The 21,792-nt window shown below is 44.5% G+C and overlaps 3 protein-coding genes across 9 annotated transcripts in view; 2 read left to right on the top strand and 1 right to left on the bottom strand.

Annotated features, from left to right (window-relative positions):
* The window catches only part of LOC129836247 (glutamate dehydrogenase, mitochondrial-like), a 45,459-nt gene extending 43,377 nt beyond the window's left edge, over window positions 1-2,082 (bottom strand). The window contains exon 1 of the mRNA XM_055902151.1: window positions 1,487-2,082. Coding sequence (XP_055758126.1) covers window positions 1,487-1,889 — 403 coding nt within the window. The 5' untranslated portion in view covers window positions 1,890-2,082. The remainder of the gene's footprint in view (window positions 1-1,486) is intronic.
* shld2 (shieldin complex subunit 2) lies at window positions 1,769-9,728 on the top strand. 4 transcript variants are annotated; one of them, XM_055902149.1, is made up of 11 exons: window positions 1,769-1,860; window positions 3,583-3,675; window positions 4,004-4,049; window positions 4,294-5,623; window positions 5,869-5,976; window positions 6,717-6,911; window positions 7,168-7,314; window positions 7,465-7,671; window positions 8,464-8,701; window positions 9,039-9,154; window positions 9,263-9,728. In XM_055902149.1, exons 4-11 carry the CDS (start codon window positions 4,384-4,386, stop codon window positions 9,436-9,438), a joined length of 2,427 nt encoding a protein of 808 aa, XP_055758124.1. In that variant the 5' UTR covers window positions 1,769-1,860; window positions 3,583-3,675; window positions 4,004-4,049; window positions 4,294-4,383; the 3' UTR covers window positions 9,439-9,728. The 4 variants fall into 4 exon arrangements, with proteins under 4 accessions (XP_055758124.1, XP_055758123.1, XP_055758122.1 ...); XM_055902148.1 differs by having other exon boundaries at window positions 4,004-4,065; XM_055902147.1 differs by lacking the exon at window positions 4,004-4,049.
* Window positions 9,729-9,825: 97 nt separating this feature from the next.
* LOC129836244 (nuclear factor NF-kappa-B p100 subunit-like) lies at window positions 9,826-21,789 on the top strand. 4 transcript variants are annotated; one of them, XM_055902144.1, is made up of 24 exons: window positions 9,826-10,137; window positions 11,068-11,140; window positions 14,223-14,265; window positions 14,379-14,454; window positions 14,796-14,836; window positions 15,270-15,368; window positions 15,699-15,853; window positions 16,036-16,148; window positions 16,341-16,499; window positions 16,709-16,813; window positions 16,911-16,993; window positions 17,172-17,310; window positions 17,469-17,585; window positions 17,729-17,920; window positions 18,034-18,175; window positions 18,324-18,438; window positions 18,660-18,867; window positions 19,283-19,452; window positions 19,586-19,688; window positions 19,989-20,197; window positions 20,339-20,420; window positions 20,512-20,675; window positions 20,811-20,922; window positions 21,140-21,789. In XM_055902144.1, the coding sequence occupies exons 2-24, from the start codon at window positions 11,124-11,126 to the stop codon at window positions 21,202-21,204; spliced, it is 2,709 nt and encodes a 902-aa protein (XP_055758119.1). In that variant the 5' UTR covers window positions 9,826-10,137; window positions 11,068-11,123; the 3' UTR covers window positions 21,205-21,789. The 4 variants fall into 4 exon arrangements, with proteins under 4 accessions (XP_055758119.1, XP_055758118.1, XP_055758121.1 ...); XM_055902143.1 differs by having other exon boundaries at window positions 20,509-20,675; XM_055902146.1 differs by lacking the exon at window positions 9,826-10,137 and adding an exon at window positions 13,854-13,938 and having other exon boundaries at window positions 11,066-11,140; window positions 20,509-20,675.
* Window positions 21,790-21,792: the final 3 nt, after the last annotated feature.

The raw sequence follows: 21,792 nt of genomic DNA, 5'->3' as shown, positions 1-21,792 counted from the left end.
TACCAGTACAGAGGGATAGGCCAAAAAGTAATACGTTTCAGTAAGATTGGATTTTTAGCATTTATAGCAATGGTTATCAACTGTACTGCAGGGATGAAATGGAAGTCGCAGAAAATTGAGGTTGTGGTGGCAGCTGCAGAGAGGTATTTAGGTGTGCGAGACTTGACATCAGAAGAGTTACAGGGTTTATTAAGTGGTGATGTCCCATCCTTTCAGAATGGCATGAGGTATGAATAAATACATTGAATTAGTGGAGTAGGGTGGTGTTAATTTTGAAATTAGTGAGTAGTGTTAGATGTTAGGGTACCGGTACGTTATATACACTGCTCAAAAAAATAAAGGGAACACTTAAACAACACAATGTAATGTAACAGTTCGCCTCCTACGGCCTCCTCCACGTCTCCTGATGTACTGGCCTGTCTCCTGGTAGCGCCTGCATGCTCTGGACACTACACTGACAGACACAGCAAACCTTTTTGCCACAGTTCGCATTGATGTGCCATCCTGGATGAACTGCACTACCTGAGCCACTTGTGTGGGTTGTAGACTCCGTCTCATGCTACCACTAGAGTGAGAGCACCGCCAGCATTCAAAAGTGACCAAAACATCAGCCAGGAAGCATAGGAACTGAGAAGTGGTCTGTGGTCACCACCTGCAGAATCACTCCTGTTTTGGGGGGTGTCTTTCTAATTGCCTATAATTTCCACCTTTTGTCTATTCCATTTGCACAACAGCATGTGAAATTTATTGTCAATCAGTGTTGCTTCCTAAGTGGACAGTTTGATTTCACAGAAGTGTGATTGACTTGGAGTTACATTGTGTTGTTTAAGTGTTCCCTTTATTTTTTTGAGCAGTGTATATATATAAAAAGAATTCAAGCACAGTATAGGGGAGTTGTACTCCAGTCTAGTAGGTGGCGGCAATGCAACAAATTGGATGCCAACCGCCGTTAAACCTCAGAAGAAGAAAAATATGAAGATAGGCCCTGCAACCTCAGATGCTAACTTGCCCGGTGACTGACGAAAGACCTTTTGTGCATCAGCTTTCGTTTTATAGTTTGATTTATTACATCATAATTGTATATGGAGTAGCTAGCAACAAAATACGGTTGTACGTGTGTCATAACTTATCTAGCTAGCTTGGTGATGGATAGCTAAGCTACCTAGTTAGTAATTAAGCCAATGCATATTATCTTAAGGTGGTAACGTTAGTTAGCTATGTGGATTTGCGTGGGCCCCCGGGGGGCATGATTTGCCTGTCAAAGTTGCTAGCAAGATATAGAAACCAGCCGGTTCCTCACACAAAGTAGTTTTAAAAGTCAATATTAGCACGCTAGCATCGAAACATACGTAGCTTAGGAAAGTTGGAAAATATTTGAACCATCTGAACAGGATTTGACAGGCTGGCGAGCATGCTAACTACAGTGTCAGCTTTAGGGCTGCATGACCCACGCCCCTTCACTGTCATTTCACTTTCCCCGCTTTACCTCCTTTACAGGGTGTCCTGTGTTGGCTGTGCTGGGCACGATACCCCTCAATCACCTCCCATTCGCCGTTGTCTCGCTTGATGGGGAACGATACACTCAGTATATGGTTACAGGGCTTGATAATCTTGAGAATTCCGCGAACTCTGTGTCTCTTCTGCACTGGCGTCTCCTTGTTCTTGAGGTCCTCCACCAGTTTATCCTCAACGATATTAGCACCGCGGTCAAAGAATCCCTCCACCATTTTAAAGAAGTTGGGGTCATCTGCATCTTTCTCTCCTCCGACCTCGCTGTAGTGGCGTACCCTCATCAACGACGCGGTAACTGGAAGAGCCGACTCAACACATCCCGAGGCCAGAGCACTGCTTGCACCACGAGTAAGTAATTCTCCGAAATATCTGTACATTTTTAACTGAGGTAGCGGGTTAGTAACTAATGATATTCAAAGAAAAGTGAAGGCAAACCAAAAACTTATAACAAGACAACGGCCTGTCCTGTCCCGTTTCGCATTGATCTTATATGCGTCTCTTTTCTTGCTTTTAAAAAGGCAGGCGTGTTTGTGTGGATTCCCACTTCACTGGGGAGGGTTCCACTTGAACGCGCATGCAAAGTAATGCGCGCCTCCGCGAAAAAAATGTGCGCTCCCTGGCGTTTTCAGCAGACACTCTTATCTAGTGTGATTTATAGGACTGACTTCAGTGCATTCAACTAAGGTAGATTAACAACAACCTATCACATTCATAGCGAAAAATAAAAAAATATAACCTTTATTCTGTATGTTGGACAACTTTGAATATCATTGAATAATATTGAATATCATTCGGATGGGACGTTAAACGGGTGTCCTGACTCTCTGAGGTCATTAAAGATCCCATGGCACTTATCGTAAGAGTAGGGGTGTTAACCCCGGTGTCCTGGCTAAATTCCCAATCTGGCCCTCAAACCATCATGGTCACCTAATAATCCCCAGTTTACAATTGGCTCATTCATCCCCCTCCTCTCCCCTGTAACTATTCCCCAGGTCGTTGCTGCAAATGAGAACGTGTTCTCAGTCAATTTACCTGTTAAAATAACGGTAAAATAACGGTAAAATAAAAAAAAATTGCTGCCAGTTTTAAAGCTTTTGAAAAAGCTTTAACATAAGTGCATTTGATACAGTACATGGGTGCAATACTACATTTTGGGCAATTCTCCTATTAAGAGGTGTGAAATTATTATTGTGATATAATGCTTATTTATTTGAGAATGTGTAGCAGTTGAAATTTGGCCATAGAATCAATGACTGAAAAATACATATTTTCAATGTCTGTAAATGAGAACTTTTCATAGTCTGGAAAAGACAGGCAGACAGACGTATGTTCAACGTCCGGAAAATTTGTATTTGTACTTTGTCATTCAGCACCTAAAATGCACCTGATTTCAATGTCCGGAATATACATATTTTTGGCATCCGTATAAGACATATTTTCAATGTCCATATAAGACGTATTTTCGACATCTGGAAATAGGATGTCTTCTAACCTTTCATTCAGCACCTGAAATGCACGTGACGTCAATGTCTGGAAAAAAAGACGTCTAAAAGAGGTCTTTCCACCTCATTTTGCTTACTGGGCAGTGTGTCAAAGGGTTTGCTTACACATGTCTAAAAGGCACAGCACTGGCTGATGCAACCTGATATCAAACAGGTTGTAGCTGTTTCAGTTTGTAATTCCTTACTACCACAACACTGAACCCTTGCTGTGGACTCTACCCTGAGTAAACAGATAAGATCACCCCTAATGCTGGACACACACACACACACACACACACACACACACACACACACACACACACACACACACACACACACACACACACACACACACACACACACACACACACACACACACCCAGTCCAGTCCAGTCCACCATGCTTTCTTAAATAAGAAATATAGCAATGATCAACCACAACTATGCTAAAAGAGCCTCAAAAAGTTCTACAGCTGCACCAACTCTGGCAGTGTCTGTGGTATAAGCACACTCACAACATTGACAATCAGAAGGCCTACACCCTCTCCTCACTCCCATCTTTTCCTGTTTCTCACCACAACGTTATGCAGTTCGAGGGCTGCGATCAATCTTGATGTGGTTTCAAAGCGGACAGTTCTGGTGGATCATTGGCCCACGTGCTCACAACACCCATCGTCTGGTTGGTGAGTTCTAGGGAGTTACTCAAACACATTTTTGGCTTTTCCAAAGAAACATCACATGCCAGGAACATGTGCATTTAACAGAGTTTCTGACTAATGACCTCTGTTATTGTTGCCAGCTGTGGCGCTGTATACCTCTGCTGCACTAAAATCCCTGTACTGAGTGTGGAGGGGGGGTTTGACCATGGGGGGGTTCTACCATGTTTTTCAAATCACCATTACATTTCTGCTGACTCGTGTGAGGTTTGATTGACGAAACAAATCTATTTGTCCTCCCAAGCAATATCTAAACATCCTTCTTTGTCCTTTTTCAAATGTGCCTTGTCTAAAGAGAGGAAGTTAAATTCCACTGAGGTACAGTATTCAACCCCTCCAAGGTGAATTCGCACATCAGTGAGTTTGGGCTCTACAGTGTCCCACCTTAAAGTCTTCTAGTCCTGCTCTTTGGCATCATACTGTGGCAAAGAGTTCATCTTTATTTGACCAAGAAACACATACATTTACTAAGCATTAGCCATTAGCCTACATAATAACCATACTAACATTAGAAATCTATCAAAGGGATGAAGTAATCATTATCAACATGCATATGTTACATCGTAGATTCTGTTTTCTTCACAGGAGTATTTTCTGTTCCGAGGAAAGGATTACATCACCGTGTCTATGGAACCCAAGAGATTCTGACATGTGGCTTTAAGTGAAAACAGCAGCATGACCGACAAGCCCAAAATTCATGTGTTCATGGGTGCCCCTCCCCTCACACCTGTGTCTGATGTTGATGAGGGAAAGTCTGGTCAGTGGAGGACCATGGAGCTCTGCTGGCAGGGGGGAAGACTGAGGGCCAGGGAAGATGAGGGTGGGATCCATGGAAGTGACGGTCGAGGTGAGGTTGACGCTTCATCAGAGCCTGGAGAGCTGCCCAGTACCAGCAAGCACGGTACCAGTCTCCAAGGTCCTGAGACCCAAACCGGATTCCCCATACAGAGAGAACCAGGCTGTAAAGAGACAACCCAGGCTGGCCTGCCCCCTTTGGTGAGCTCAACTCCCCAGAATGAGCAAACAGTCGGTAATGATGAGGACCTGTGTTCTGAATCAGTGAAGGAGTATCTGGACAGTTGCTTCCCTGCCGGGCAGCCTGACCCAGGGCCTGAGTCTGCCCCTGAGAGAGCAGACATCCAGTCAGATCCAGCCCCTGCTCAGTCGGTGTCTGTGGAGACGGAGTATCTCAGTGCATGGACAGTCAGCCAGGCCCTGCTCCTGAGAGGAAGGCTGGGGGGACAACCAGAAACCAGCCCTGTGAAAACCAGACTTCCACAAACGCCACCTAAATCCACGCCATCCACTTTCACCAGCTCCCCAGAGCTGTACAGCCCAGCCACCCCCACTCAGTCCCCCTGGGAGCGGGGCCAAAGAGGGACCCAGCAGGGCTCCATGGAGCTCTTCTATGAGCCCCTGCTGAGCCAGAGGCAGGAGGAAGGAGGGGTGATACTGGAGGTCACTGCTGATGGGGTGCTCTGCTCTCAGGGTAACCCAATTGGGAACAAAGAAGTGGGTGTAGTCTTCAAAAGCCCTCTCCCATCACCTAGATCCCCTGTAAATACCTCACCTGCACCCCCAGCCCCTAAAAGGAGTAAAGTCTCCCCCACAATAGACAGAACTGATCGGTCACCAGACCAGACTACAGGGAAGGGTTGTGTTACTTCACAAGCCCACACCACCCTGGCTAGATGTGGCACCCAGGGAGTGCGTTACTCCATCTTAGTGGCCGTGGTGCACCCGTGTCATCTGAAGGAGATCAGAGTGAGGTCCGGGGCATCTGCTGGCTCCTGTATCCCCCTGGCCTCTGTGGTGGTTACTGACCAATCAGAAGTGGAGATGAAGGTGGTCCTGTGGAGGAGGGCAGCATTCTGGGCCCTGACTGTGTATTCTGGAGATGTGCTTCTCATCACTGGTAGGTATAAACTACCCAGTTACTTGTTTTACTTTGTTATAAATCCTTTATAGATAAAATAGTGATGTTATCTCTTGCAGTTGCAAGTACTCACCTTTGCCCAGTTATGTACAGTAAAAACAATCAAGGGTGAAAGGAAGTTCCTTGTATTTGCTCCTTATATTTGTACTTGCTACCAATAGACTATCAATGTTATATATGATACAGGAGTAACAGCTACCGTACTTGTTGTGTTATCACGACAGGTGTGATGGTGAATGAGGACAAGTGGAGAGGAGAGACGGTTCTGCAGTCGTCCTACAGCAGCAGGCTCCTCAACCTGGGCCAGGTCACTGGCAGCAGCTCACCTCTAGGTGGGGCTGTTTAAACAGGAAACACCACATCATTCACAAGCCATTTGTAAACCACTGTGTCTTAATTGTGGTGACATATTTATAAATTAATTACTATGACTCGAATATCATGCCAAAGCCATATGGATACAATAAACTGTGGAAGTAGAGGAGTAGAATCAGCCAACTATTTAGATTCCAACCTGGGCACCTGTAGGCCTTGCCCCCGTTGGGGCGGCAGGTAGCCTAGTGGTTAGAGCGTTGTGCCAGTAACCGAAAGGTTGCTGGATTGAATCCCTGAGCTGACAAGATAAAAATCTGTCGTTCTGCCACTGTTCCCCGGTAGGCTGTCATTGTAAATAAGAATTTGTTCTTAACTGACTTGCCTAGTTAAATATATATATATTTTTTAATCTGGTGACTAGACAGGGAATTTCGCAAGTGCCTGTCAATTTATCTTGTGGCACATTTATCACCCCTCCCTAGAAGTTCTAGAATTTCTAATCACACTCTCACAGTTGTCTTGATTGATGGTGTAGATTCACTTACTCACTTCTGCTCTCTGCTCTTGGCACAGTGTGATCATTTGAATAGCTTCCTGATGTCTTGTTTTTTATTGAACACTGTCGTTTCAGAGGGTGTTGATCTTCACATGATGTGTTTGTGAAAGCCCCTTGCACATGTTCATCTCTGACTGTTTAGTCCTTAAAAAGCCCACTTTACATCTAGAGGGGATTGACAAATGTTTCTGTGTTCTGCAGTCCCACAGAATGTGAATGGCCGGACACTGAGGTCTCTGTGTGGTTACCTGCGTGATAAGCGTCCCCTGCTGGTGTCCCTCCCTCCTCGCGTCCCTCAGGATCCAAACACCGTCGCCCACGCCCGTCTCAGGACCCTGAGACCTGACACACTGGTGCATGCCCTGCTCCGAATCACACACACTGAGATGATCACAGGTAATACGCCTCAGACTAGGAGATTACATCATGTAGACACACACTATATTTTTCACACACACAACATAGCATTGTCTCATGCACCGAGATCGCCACAGCTGTCACTCAGACAGGTATGCACACACTTCTGAATGTATTCCTTTTGTCTGCTATGCATTTTGTTTGACTTTGATATGGAAGGTGGTTGTATGGATATCGATCAATACATGAGTGTTGACAGCAGCAGCCTGTGTGTCTGACTCTGTGTGTTACCCAGGGTGGCGAGCCGAGGCAGAGGGCACGTCCAGGGTTGGAGGAGTACTGAAGGCTGTGCTGACTGTAGAGCAGGGGGATGGACAGCAGGGGGCAGTGGTGCTCTGGGGAGCTGCCTTGACCTGGCTGCAGCGTATCAACAGGAACAAAGGTAAAGTCAGAACAAGTAAGAATGAGTTACTAACTTTGCTAAACATTTAGCCAAGTGCTAGCAATCATTCTACTTGTATGCGTTACATAATCTAACCAGCTATTTAGATCTTGCTGCATGAGTGAGCTGCCGCCCCCTGCTCCTGTACAGATGCAGTGTGGGTTTTCCGTTTGCTCCTGGTAAGAGAGAGTATGACGACAGGCCTGCTGGAGCTGCACTCCACCCCCTGGGGCTCCTGTGAGCCTCTCTTCCCTGACGACACGCGGGCGCTGGAGTTCTACAGGCCAGGCCCTGCCAAACATACCAGCACCAGCTTGGAGATAGACCTGCACACTCTCCTGTCCCAGAAGTACACTGGTAAGCCGCTACATCGGTGTTTGTTTGACAAATAGTGGGTTGGGACCTACTCATGACTCATGGCCATTGCAATTCCTTCTGGGTCACAACATAAGACTGGGTTTTGACCAGGAACATTACTTTGTTTATTTGTAGGGTCACAGGAAAATACAATTGGATTTTGGTTGGTCAAGCCACAAAAATGTTACAACACTTGAGAAATCGAAAATAGTGGTTCTGTCATGTAGTACAGGAGTTTTGTAAATGCATTTCTGCATTGAAAAGTAGCAGAATCAGCACTAAATTGCTGTTCTCACAACCCATTGAGAAGTTGCTGACCATTTTTATTTATTTATATATATATATATATATATATATATATATATATATATATATATATATATATATATATATATATATATATATATATATATATATATATATATAGAAATTCCAATGTCTGCATTTTTTTAATTTATACCTATTTACCAATAGGTGCCTTTTATTTTTGTATAATAGTTTTTATTTTATTTTATTCAAACAACCACGATGTGCCAACGACCAACAATGGATACTACAAAAACAACAAGACAGCAATGCTAAACAAAAGACATCCAGGAAAACAATATTCAACACTGCAAGGCCAACTGTGTGTTTCTGTGCAGGTGTGGCACTATTTACATGTGTAACAAACTGTGTGTGTGTGTGCTGCGTGCAAGCGCTTGTGTGGCATCAGCCTCAGGCAGATGTAATGTTTCTCTTTTTTTTAACTTATATTTGACTTTTATCATTTGTTGCTTTTCTTCCTCTAAGGTGATGTGGAACTGAGAGTTCACGTCACAGCTTTCCAGTTTCAAGGCAGCCCCTCCCAGAATGCACTGCAGCGGATGGACAGCGACACGCATCTGGAGAGTATCCTGGACACAGTGTCAGGTGACATCACATTCACGGGTTGTGGGCGCTGCGTTGCCGAGCTGGACACAGATGACAACGGGATCTACTGTCCCTGCTACCCCTGCCTCCCCCATACTGGAGTACGACGCTATTACAGGTCCTACAACTACAACACTGTGCATCTCACCAACATCACCAGCATTTACATTACGGTATACAGAGAGACCTGAATAATGCTTCACTCACTGACTCGTATTATCTTAGTGGAAGTGTCCATTTCTCAGACGTACCAAACACACTCATTCCAAATGGAAATGGAATTGGCCGGTAATTAACTCAAGCAGCCTGAATAGCTCTCATTTTCTAAAAGAGGTGATTAGATCAACCGCAAATGGCTCTTTCAAGCTCTAATACTAGCTTACACTATGATAGTACCATCTGACTGTTTGGCTTGTGTTTTGGTTTAGTAAAGTGACTTTCCCATTTAACTCCAGGCCAGTAATACTGACAGTGAAGGATGGGGAAAGCCAGGTGTGTGTGCAGGTGCCACCTGTCCTGCTGCAGAAGATCCTGCTCGACACTCCTCCTGACAAGCTGAGCAAGACGGTCGGTAAGAGGATGTGTTTTCCCACCGTCTTCAGACCCATGCCTCTTATCTTTCTGTCACTCATCCACCTGCAGTTTGTGAGACTGACATTATTATGTCTCTCTCCCACAGCTCCAGGGTCAGATGTGAGGTTAGTCCAGGTAGTGGCTGAGAGGATTTATTCCTTGCTGTCCATTCCCAGACGCACCTTCCTCCTTACCGTCCGCAGCCACTTCCTGTGTGACGAGAACAGTGTCCCCACTGCCCAGGACTTTCTACTGCTGGATTTTAATGACCCCAAATCATAACATGTCTCCGCTCACTTGAATCAACTCCAAATGTCACATGAATGTATTTGTACTACCCTACCACAGTCATCACAGATCTTTGAGGTATGTTTAGGCCTCCCTGAAAGTACTATGTTGATATGGAAAATGGTGTCATGTTTGTATGAATTTGTTTGAATATTAATAATTTTGCCTTGTGAAATAAAAATATAGATATTTTCAGTGTACAAATATTGCAGTATAGTACCATATACATTTTGTTTTTGTCCATATCACATTTTATTACTAAAATATACAAACATCCATTACATCCTTGCTTGAACCTCTCATCTTTGCAGACCAGATAATTTTATTGCTGTTGAAATGAGGGCGGGAATTTGTAGAAAGGGCACTTCCCACAACCAATTGGTAGCTCGAGTTTGACACGTGTCTGCGGAATTCCCCCAGCACTCCGGGGCTTTCCAGCTGGCTTGATAGACCGTAGGCAAGAGAGCCAGCCTATCAAAACAGATAGCTAAATATGAGAACATCAACAGTTTAATAGATGGGGGAAATACATGGAACAAATCCCGGATTTGAGCCGACAGTGAAGTGAACGCTGTGCTCTGTACTTTTGATGTACGCCCTGACATTTCATAATCGGTTTGTTAACTTCAGCAGCAGCAGTCGTGCTGCCCAGTTCTCTCCTTCGAGGTGGATCAAGTTCAGAGGAGTTGTAAGGTAAGGGATTTTATGAACAGTGGTTGCCTGTGTGTGTCAACATGTATGTGATGTGTGTTGTAGTCTTTCTTCCCTGTCATAGGTAATCCAGGACAGCTGTTGTCACTGTGACTCAAACTCCTATGACAAGCTACCCTATATCTTGCTGGAAAGTTGTGGCCATTTCATTATAGATTATGGTTTGAAGTTATGAAACAACTTTAATGGCCTAATGCCTTCATAAACCCTTGGCTATATATGCATCAGAAAACATTCATAAACACATATGATGATTTTAAAAGGATTATAGTTATATTGAAATGGGACAGCGCCAGACGTAAGAACATGCTTTAACATCTGACTGTTTGTAGCAGGAATTTGTTTACAAATGATGGCCTAAGCATATTTGTTGTGCTTAATGAATGCACAGCCATAAATTGTTGACTGGCTGTGAGGTGATGATAGGTCTACAGCTGTAGCCTAGGCATCAGCAGACTAAATTATTTCATTAATAAATATGTAACAAGAAGACTATGTAAAAATTGGACCAACTAATAAAGCTCTCTTTATGCAAGATAGTTACTGATTGTCTATGCTTACTGACTGTATGCACATTCATTCTAATTTGTTCAACATTGTTTCATGGGGAAAAGTGGGTTGCGGGTTTGGCCCGATCTCAGCAACCAGGGCTGGAAATTCCCGTATTAGTCTGCTGCTGTACTATTTGGATATGAACACACAAACTTGCTGTGGTGAGCCACTATAGTTGTGGTTTGAGGGGCGAACGGTGGGATAATGTTGTTAAACCCATAGGAAATAAGGGAACGGAAAAAGAGGATACCTAGTCCGTTGTACAACTGAATGCGTTCAACTGAAATGTGTCTTCCGCATTTAACCCAACCCCTCTGAATTAGAAATACTCAATGGACTAATAACAGTTTCCTATTGCAGGGATCTGACAGTGAGCCTGAAGTATCATCATCATCTATGATCCACTGACAGGCATCATGTCTGAAGCACTAAGGTATGTACTGCTGTTGTGATTGTTGTGCTACTTTGTTGAGGGGTCTCTACAGTCTTTGACAGTTGATTGAGGTCGTTTTGAACAGACTGGAACTATGGATCAGGGTCAAGAGTGGGATCTGTTTTAAAGGAATGAACCAGTACATGGTTGTGCATGTTTTAGTGTTGGGCTTGTTCTGCTGTTCTTTAGCTGGCACGCTTTGATAGCGCAGGTGGAATAGGCCTCGCGCTAGAGGAAGTCTTGAGTAAAATGGCAGCTATGTTCACGGTGCTAGTTCGAATCGTTCTGAAAGGTGGAGACTCATTCTGCTGCTGGAGGCGGTGCTGTTTGCCAACTTGATCTAATTGTTGCCTTTGCCATATTAATCTGTTCATACACAATTACACATTCTTGAGTGTTCTGATATGTCCACACATCGTTCTCTTATGCCACTCGGAATCTAATCTATAAAACAAAGGCCTCCGTTTTGTTTAGTGTTGTCACAATTCTGGGAGCGCTGTACTATGATGCCAGATTTTCCTTTGCAAAAAAGAAAACGAAGCCGATTTCACTCTATGATCCTTTAGTTACCCTTTACTCGTGGGAATTAGCCTATATGGATAGGGCTAAATTAAATGTGTCTTACAGAATAAATAGGAAAAGCATATGCATAAGCATGGTAGCAGTTGAAAAGGAACAGTTTGGAGATTATGGGGAAATGATTAGACCAAAGTTGAGGACAGAACGGTTCACCTGACACAAGACTGAATACAAACATTTACACTGTTGATTTTATGTGCATTTTACGTTTGCTGTACTTTTCGCCGCATTTGTTGATAACAAAATCTGAAAGTACTGGATACATTCAGTAACATGATAAGAATATTCCTGGAAAATGTGGGGTAGATGCAACATCAGACCAAAAATATGACAAGGGTTTCAGTGAGAGGACTAACTGGTGTCTCCCAGTGGACACACATCTCTCCAAAGTGTACACAGTTCCTAAGTAATTTCAATGCACTTTTATGACCCAATGAAGAATCTTCAACTGTAAGGTGTTTTTTGTTGTTGTTGGACCCCCCCACCTGAGGAACTACAGCAAGCAGACTTGTAGTTGTTTTGAACGCAGCCCTGCATCCCCGCCATCACACAGTTAACGTACTGTTGTTGTTTAGCAAATCCAAAAACAGCCCATTATAAATCACAATCTGGGCCAGGTGGGCATCATTTGAAAGCCTATTCTATTGCCAACATGACTAGCTAGCTAAGTTATAAAATATGATTTCACAGTGTTAGGCTTTCACAGGGCAATTTAGAGAAACAGATCGTCATTTTGGTGCCTAGAAAGGACTCGTGTGTGTGTGTGTGTGTGTTCCACTGTGAATTTGATTCACAACAGACAAACATTGTTCAGAACAACCCAGGGTTATGACGCTATGTCATCTGCAACCGTGCATCAAACATAGTGATCATAAACGTTGACAATGTATAACATGAGCTTTATGATATGGAAATGTGAAGTACGCATTTGGACGGGCGTTTGGCTTGCTTGTATGACATCAAAGCGTTATTTATTATAATGCTCAATGCCTCCTCTTTCAAAATGTAGCATTTCCCTCACTCAGACAACAAAAAATTCACAATTAGTGGGAGGGATGGGGGTAACTTCTTGTCACGTTCAGAACGTCTGTCAGTGAAAACCCATGCAGCGCTGTGAAGCACAGAGTCTGAACTCTGACATTTTACAGCATGTTACTGTACAGCCACTGCATTCCACAAGTGTGAAGGGCTACAACCTACTTCAGCAAAATTAACAAACGTGACTCTGTGTCAACATAAGGCTGTTTTTTCCAACATTAGGACTATTTCCTCAAGAAACAAAGTCCGCTTATTCCCAGTATCACTGGTGTTGTGACACCCCTGGTTTAGATGACAGATGCCACTGCTAACATTCTTCAAACCTCAGACTTCCTTTCAATTCAGCATCATGACACTGTCTCACAGAGACGTGACAGTTTGCATGACAATGTAACGCATTCGGAAAAGCTTCCTGCTCATCTGTACAAAGCACCTGGGCCAACGCCACTTACTCTTAAACCTACTACATGAACATGGCCCAGTCAGAGCGGAAGCCACTGAAAACGACCTTAGAACCCCCCCCCCCCCCTCCCCCCCCCCCCCCCCCCCCCCCCATCTCAAGACAAAGAAAGGAGGCTGTTCTGGATATGAAGGGCACAGGAGATGCGTAGGTACATTATTGTAGAATAGGAGGCAACCCTATGTTGTCAGGGGTTTTCCATGTTGTTCAGAGTAGAAAAACAGGTTCAGGCATTTGTAGTCTCACTTTGAGGGGTTAGGCTAACCTCAGTTCACATCAAGTCAGAACTTTTATTCAAATAGCCTTCTTGCGGAAGACACATTTCAGTTGAATGCATTGTTGTACAACTGACTAGGCATCCTCCTTTCCTTTGGTTCAGTTGGATTTTTTGAAAACTTTTCTCTGTCAACTTAGAAGGGTAGCTGCTGAAAAGAAACCTTCCGAATGCAAAATGGAGAGGAAGAAGGCTGGATGTTATTTTAAAGATTATAGAGAAAGAAATAAAGGCTCTTACAAAAGCCTGGTGTTTTTTTTTTTTATATGTCTGGTGTACTGAGTCAGTCTGAAATCAGCGGCAGCACTGAGCTGGTATTCTGGGGGATTTCCTCTCAGTTTTTTTTCCTTCCTCACTTCCAGGAAGTGATCTGCCTGAGTAAAAGAGGGAGGGGGAAAGAGAGAACAGAACACTGCAACATCCTTCCTTGTTCACTTACTATAAAGTGTGAGTGTATGAGATTGAACGTTATCTCCATTTTTTTGTTGTTACATCTCATATTTCTTTCACTTTGATTTTTGTTTTTTTAATCATGATGAGAGGGAAAAAAGGGGACGTACAGTGAGTCAAGTGACTTTTTCACATTGAGTAGTACTGAAGTAAATGACTTCCTGTCTGTGTACATCTCTACAGAACTGAAAGGTATGGAGACTTGTTATTTATGATCAGATAAGAGTTGACATTTTGTCTAAACTACATTTTGTAATTTGTATTTCACCCTTGTGTTTCAGAATGGATGAAGCTCAGTACAGCATGAAAATGATTGAAAATGAGGTAATGTTTTTGCTGGATTTGTCAGTATGTCCGTTATATTATGTTAGAATGAAATACATTTTTTAAAGATGGAATGATATGCAAATAAAAATGTAATCATGTAATCTCCCCAGCTGATGATAAACCTATCAACTTATGAGTTCATGCCACCTGTGGAGGTCAAGAGTGAGCCCTACGTACCCGAGACAGGTGAGTTTATACCTTATGTACACGTTGTACCACGTGGATACAGCATACTCAAGCTGTACTGTAGTAATATTATTTGCTATGATATGAATATGGTATGTACACTCAAGTAGAAGTGATCTCACTGACATATGTTTAAATGTCTTTCAAAACTGCATATACTGTATGTAGTGCATAGTAATTAGGATATCTTACACAATGAACCATGCACTGTATGTAATGCAAATATGCTGCCTGTATATATTTTTTATCTTTGGATTCTCTCCCCTGGATTTTTGAAGGGCTGGATGTGAGTCTTGATTTGTAACCTTCATCTTACAGTGACCCGTGTTTCTTTGTTACAGCTCATGGACCCTACATTCAAATACTTGAGGAGCCCAAACAGGTGAGCTCCGAGAGTTGCTCTTAAACAGTGGAATGACGTCTTCCCTTGTTCTACTGTTTCTGTTCAAGTAATTACATAAGACTGAACACGAGTTTCGAAACTATCAAATTCACAGAGTTCTTCCCGCCGCTCATTGCGAAACTATGACATTCACATAATCAGTTGATTGACACCAACCATTTTTCTATAGGTACTTTATATCTAGCTCCTGCTCTCAACTCTCCCAAAGAAGGTGCCCTTTGAACTAGAATGGAATGTAGAAATCGAGATACCAATGTCAGGCTTGTCCCTTACTCCCGTCTTTGCTTTATGGGATTAGAATATGACGGTGGCTTGGAAAGCCCAGGATTTAGGAAGTGACTCTTTGTTACAGTAAGTGCAGGCACTGATGTTGGGGAATTATCTCTTGACCTCCTTGTTCGCCTGTCTGCAGAGAGGCTTCAGATTCCGCTATGAGTGTGAGGGTCCATCCCACGGTGGGCTCCCAGGGGCCTCCAGCGAGAGGAACAGGAGAACCTATCCCACTGTCAAGGTCAGCTACTATACTGTAGTACACACTTCAATGTCTCTGCCTGCTTTTCATCATGTGTCTTAACTCAATGGAGCCCAATAAGCTTTCGAATGGGTATATACGCGATATATTGACATTGCGTTATTGTTTGAGACACACGTTGTGAATAAAAACAATTGTTACAGTAATTTAACTGTAAAGTTGTGCTTCTCCACTGAATCATCTTGCCTTGTACTTTGTATCTGTGTGATGGTGTATTGAGATGAATTCCAGCCTTATAGGACATGAACCTTTAGTCAATAATGATCTGTCTAACTCCCTCTTTTGTTCTGTCTGCCTGTGTCTCTCCAGGTGTCTAACTATGTGGGGATAGCCAGGGTAGAGGTGCAGCTGGTGACCCACTCTGACCCCCCCCAGGTCCACGCTCACAGTCTGGTGGGGAGGCACTGCTGCACGGAAAGTGGAAAATGCAGTGTGGATGTGGGCCCCAATGAACTCACAGCACAGTGAGTACAGATAGACAACCAATCTAGTTTTCCACCTTTGCCTGCTCGGGGATTTGAACCAGCGACGTTTCGATTACTAGCCCAATACTCTTAACCACTGGGCTACCTGCCGTAACTTGACTGGTGAATGTCAACATCTCTCAAACTACCTGTTTCTCATTCGATTTCTCTCTCCTCTGTAGGTTCAGTAACCTGGGCATCCTCCATGTCACAAAGAAAGGGGTGGGGGAAGTGTTGTTCAAGAGACTGAGAGAAGAGAAGAGGAGGCAAAGGGGGCAGCACTACCATTTTACTGGTAAAGAGCCTGAAACACTACTTCACTGTCCTTTCAAATGAGGAAACCTACTCTGTGAGGGTGGAATCCTAACTTGAGATATACTACGTGCAACCCACAACTTTGTGCAAATCTCGACGCATGTTAGTCCATAGAAATCAATGTGTTTGTGAAAACTGCTACAAAGACACCCTCTCTGTCTATCTCTCACAGATGCAGAGGAACAAGCCATATTGAGAGAAGCCAACGAGCTGGGCAGGATCATGGACCTGAACATAGTGAGGTTAAAGTTCACGGCCTACCTCCAGGACAGTAACGGAGGGTTCTCTAGGGCCCTGAAGCCGGTGGTCTCCAATCCCATCTTTGACAGCAGTGAGTAGTAACTCTTTCTATCTCTGTTCTTCAATCTGGGCCCTAGGAACCTATAGGCTTTTGTTTCAGACCAGTACTATCATATCTGATTTTAAAATGATTAAACTAATCATCAAGACCTTGACTAGTTGAATATCTTGTCAGTGCTGAAAAATGTACATGTATTACTATTGTCAGTAGTGAACATATGATTATATTTATCCACCCAGAGTCACCCAATGCCTCCAACCTGAAAATCTCCCGTATGGATAAGACCTCTGGGTCTGTGCTGGGAGGAGATGAGATCTTCCTACTGTGTGACAAAGTTCAAAAAGGTGAGGGGGCAGTTCAGCCCGCACTGATTTTACAATAGTTTGCCTGGAAACAATTTACACAATTTCACACATGATCATATTTTGTTCTACTTTTCAGATGATATTGAGATCCGCTTTTATGAGGAGGATGGAAGCTGGGAGGCCTTTGGTGACTTCTCTCCAACTGATGTCCACAAGCAGGTACAGAGTCTTTACTCCGTGTGAAGTGAGAGTGTGTGTCGGGGGGGATTTTGTGTGAGTAATAACTATTCTTGTGAATACTATGCACGTTATTTGACAAAGGTTGACCCCCACACCATGTATGATCTTACTCATACCCCTCTCATTGATGTCACTGTTTGGGCCCCTACCTGTGCAGTATGCCATCGTGTTTAAGACGCCCCCGTACCACAGCACAGAGATCGATCGTTCAGTCACTGTGTTCCTCCAGTTGAAAAGGAAGAAAGTGGGAGACTGCAGCGACCCCAAGCAGTTCACCTACGTTCCTCAAATTCAAGGTGAGTTAGTCTGATACTCACAATCCCTTCTGCGAGAGAGAACAATGATGGAAGCCAGAGCCGGAGGTCCCATTGGATTGAATCAAACCCTTTTAACTCTCTCTTCCTCTCCCTCTCTCTTCGTCTCTCTCCATCTCTCCTCTGCGTGTGTAACTTAGATAAAGAGGAGGTGCAGCGTAAGAAGCAGAAGCCCCTCCCCTATAATGACCCATGGAGAGGGCCTCTGGGAGGGACTGGGGGGGCAGGGAGAGGTGCCGGAGGACCAGGAGGAGGTGGTGAGGAACCTAGATCTACATACTTGAACTTTCTTTTCTGTCGGCCCTTCATCTCATTGCTTTCAGATGAAACGCTGGCCTCAGTTGTCACAAGGATTAACAGATGTGTCATCATCACTAAATCATTTCTTTCCTATCCACAGGATTCCAGTTTAACCAGCAGATGAATGGACCAGGGTGGATGGGGGGAGGATTCACTTGTTTTGGGGGTGGTGGAGCCCAGATGTCAGGCACCACTGCCCAGGCTGAGGGTACCCAGCAGCAGGCAGGAGGGATGTCCGGACAGACGCCAGGACAGACAGCCTCACCACTACAACAGCAGCTCTTCCAGATTGGTAAGCCACATTATAGCAGTGCTGGGGTAGGGAAAACTAGAGTTAGCTAGCTACATGTTGGAGAAATTGTCATAAGTTGTGTTATGCTAATAAGACTATCCTGTTGTTTCCAGCTGCCACTCTCCAGAGCAGGGCCACTCGGATGAGCAAGCAGACAGCTGGGGCTCTCCTACAGTACTGCACCACTGGGGACGTCCGGGTCCTTCTGGCAATGCAGAGACACCTATGTGGGGTCCAGGATGAAAACGGAGACACGTGAGTCTAACTCTGCCTCTACAGCACATCAGTACATGTTTTTAAGGATCTGAGTTGAGTGTCTGCCTCCATTCTATACATTATACTGTACATGCAGTGTGTTTTGTATTGAGTTTGCGTTGCTCACTTGTGTTCTGTCTCCCAACAGGCCTTTGCACCTGGCCATCATTCACCAGCAGTCAGCTGTGATCCAGCAGCTGGTTCATACACTCCTCACCATCCAGCAACGCAAAGTCCTCGACAAGCTCAACCACCTCAGCCAGGTAAAGACCCTTCTGCCACACACCAGGGCTGGATTGAACTTTAGAAGATGGACTATAGAATCTTTACATACAAAACGCACACAGACATCTTTTTTTTGGCAAAACTAGAATACGTTTTAGGTCTACCTAGTAGTACAGTTAGGGGTTGTTTAGTGTTGAAGAGATATTCACAACATGCCCTTGTCTTCCCTCCTGACTGTCTGCCATCTCTCTCTCTGAAGACTCCACTCCATCTGGCGGTAATCACCAGGCAGGTTAAGGTGGTGGATGTTCTCCTGAGGGCCGGGGCTGACCCCACCCTGCTGGACCGGGACGGCCGGACTCCCCTGCACCTGGCAGCGCTGGCCGGGGACGACGTCACACTCAGGGTCCTGCTGGGGCACCTAGGAGAACGCTACAGCCACCTGGTCAACATGGCTGACTATCATGGTGAGTTGGGATGGTGGAAAGAAGGGGGTAATCTGACTTTGAATTTATTCCGCCCATGAGACTTGAGCATGATAAGTAAACAGATAGGCTTAAAATTAGACCATGTGAATTTCCAACTAAGCAATGGCGGTTGCTGCTTAGTCTCAATAGTAGTAAACTCAGCAGTATTCCTTCAATTAACTTAAGGATGGGATTCAATCCAGTCTGTGTTATAACGCCTTGACATTTAAAGGTCATTTCCAATTGAGACGGCTTATGCAGCAAGCGTTTACCGTGAATGCGATCTCCCTGCAGAACAATGCCTTTTTAAAAGACGCCTTGTCTACAGGCGCGATTGAATCCCGGCCTAAGACTCACTAGGTGCTTATTACTGTAGTAGACGGTATTAATCTCTCTAATTCCCTCTCCTTCTCAGGTCTCCATCCTCTCCACCTGGCTGTTCGCAAGGGAGGAGAGCGCTGTCTACGTCTGCTGGTGGGGAGCGGGGCTAAGATCAACGACCCCGAGCGGGGGAGTGGATGCTCCGCCCTCCACCTGGCTGTTAGAGAGAACCTCTTGAAAGTGGCCTGCACTCTCATCACAGAGGTACCTTACTTGACGCCCAGTGCGCGCACACACCTTAACGAAGCTACTCATCTACTATTCTTGCTCAGACTCTGTGGCGTCTCCGTTTCACTCTTGTCTAACCTGAGGCATCCCCTTCTCTCCTGTCCTACAGCTGAAAGCAGATATAAACATGTGTACGTTTGGAGGGAACACTCCTCTCCATCTGGCCGCCAGTCAGGGCTCCCCCACTCTCTGCTCCATGCTCATTGCTGCAGGTGAGATAAATACCCCCTACCAACCATCCAATACATAGTTTTTACCTCAGTCAGTTACATAAGGGCTACAAGTCGAGATCAAGTGTGTGAGCAGTCATTTATTGTGCATATATAGCCTCGCTACTGTTATTTTACTGCTGCTCTTTAACAGATTTTTCTTACAAGCCCTTAACCAACAATGCAGTTAAGTAAGCATCTCACTGTAAGGTCCTCAATTTGATCACCATGTTTTTTTGCAATGGAAAAGTGTCTGCTAAATGGCTACTAAGTGAATAGAACTAACGACTTTCCTCTCCTCAGGAGCCGATAAGAATCTGGAGAATGATGAGCCACTCTTCAGCTCCTCTTCCTCAGATGAGGAGCAAGAGGATGGACCAATAAGAGATTTCAGAGAGTTACAGATCCAACAGCAACCAAACATCCCACCACCGTTGGAGAAAGAACAAGTCAACCCTCGTAAGAGACCAGCAACAGGACATACACCCTTTGATCTTACTAAATGTCAAAAGGTGAGATTGATTCGTCTTATCAACCCAACATGTGTGGACAAGTGATTAAAAACAGAACATGCTGTAGTGTCTGTGGTGTGGATAGATAGGCTGGACTGAGGTTTCTGCCATTGAACTTACATAAATCTTTCCCTGCTACAGGTGAGAGACCTTCTAGACCCCAGACAGAGACCCAAGCCCAGCCAACACTCAAGTAAAAAGCCTAAACCGAACAGCACGGACGGTAAGATAATGGTCATACCACCATTTTGACTCTGGAACATTACCTGAGATCTATCCAGTAATCTAACCACTGTTCCCATTCCCCTCAGCAGAAAGTGAGCAGCTAGACAGTGAGACGCTCCATAAACTGTGTGAGCTCCTCAGTCTGGGCGATGTTCCCTGGAGACAGCTGGCAGAGAAACTCAACATGCTCTCCCTGGCACACCTGTACCAGGAGAGTCCCTCTCCCTGCTACAAACTGCTGGAGAATTACAAGGTGAGCAGGGGGGCTGTGTGTGTCTAGTAAGGGGGTAAGTATTAAGTTAGTACGCTGTTAGAATGGCATGACTGCTTTAAGAGAATGAAGCTGATGGTGCACGAGTGAGCCAACAGTATCTCTCTCTGTGTGTAGTTGGGAGGCGGTCCAGTGGAAGGACTGGTGGAGGCTCTGCAGGATCTGGGTCTGACTGAGGGAGTGCGACTACTGAGACGGGCTGAGCTGAGAGAGGACAAACAGAACACAGGTACTAGAGCGACCACTAAAACAGTCAAACAATCCAGCACACACATACACATTAGTCTCTCTCTCTCTACCATGTACCTATGCCATTGCAAAGGCATACTCTATGTAGAGGTTCCTTCCCCAAAACAGTAGAATTGATCCTAATTCAATGTTATTTACTCTGTTCATGCCTAATATATGAAATGAGACATAAAAACCATCCTCACTCTGTCATTCAGATCAGACAGTGGACAGCGGCTTTGGGAGTCAGCCAATGGATGAGCCAGCCGTGGCCAACCAGTGAGCCCCAGGAAGGGTGAGGAGCAGGACCAGCTCGGTTGGTGGGAGGTTTCAGTCCAGCATTTCATCTTGGAGATAACAAACCCTGTTCAGCACACCCTATGGGGAAACCATTGGGAATTGGATGTCATTCCAGAGCCTTTGCTGATGAATGCAGAATTCTCTCTGCCATGACTGCAACGTTGACAACTCACATTGTTGGGCATCCAGATAATGTTATTTTTCTGGATGAGCTGAAGGCAACGAACTAAGGAAAACTCAGTCTCAATATGTACAACAGTGGCCTCATATCTCCTTACATTATTTCTGATGGTGAAAGTTGACAAAAGATAGGCTGGTCCATTGACACCTTCCAAAAAGTCAAAGTATAAATAAGAATTTCTCAAATAGTTGAATGGAATTATGAATCAATTTCACACACATTTATTGGCTGACAGTCTTACTAATACTGTGTATTAATTTGGTTTAACATGAACCAAATAATTGTACAGCCATATCGCAGGTGTGAACCGTTTGCGAGTGTATTTGCCATGTAACGTTAACTATATCTTGTCGTTGTTGAATTAAATGAATTTCTCTCCTGACACAACGG

Source organism: Salvelinus fontinalis, chromosome 37, assembly GCF_029448725.1.
Source record: "Salvelinus fontinalis isolate EN_2023a chromosome 37, ASM2944872v1, whole genome shotgun sequence".
In the NCBI taxonomy this organism is placed as follows: domain Eukaryota; kingdom Metazoa; phylum Chordata; class Actinopteri; order Salmoniformes; family Salmonidae; genus Salvelinus; species Salvelinus fontinalis.
Note: the sequence above shows the minus strand (reverse complement) of the source record. Positions and strands in the feature narration are given on the sequence as shown.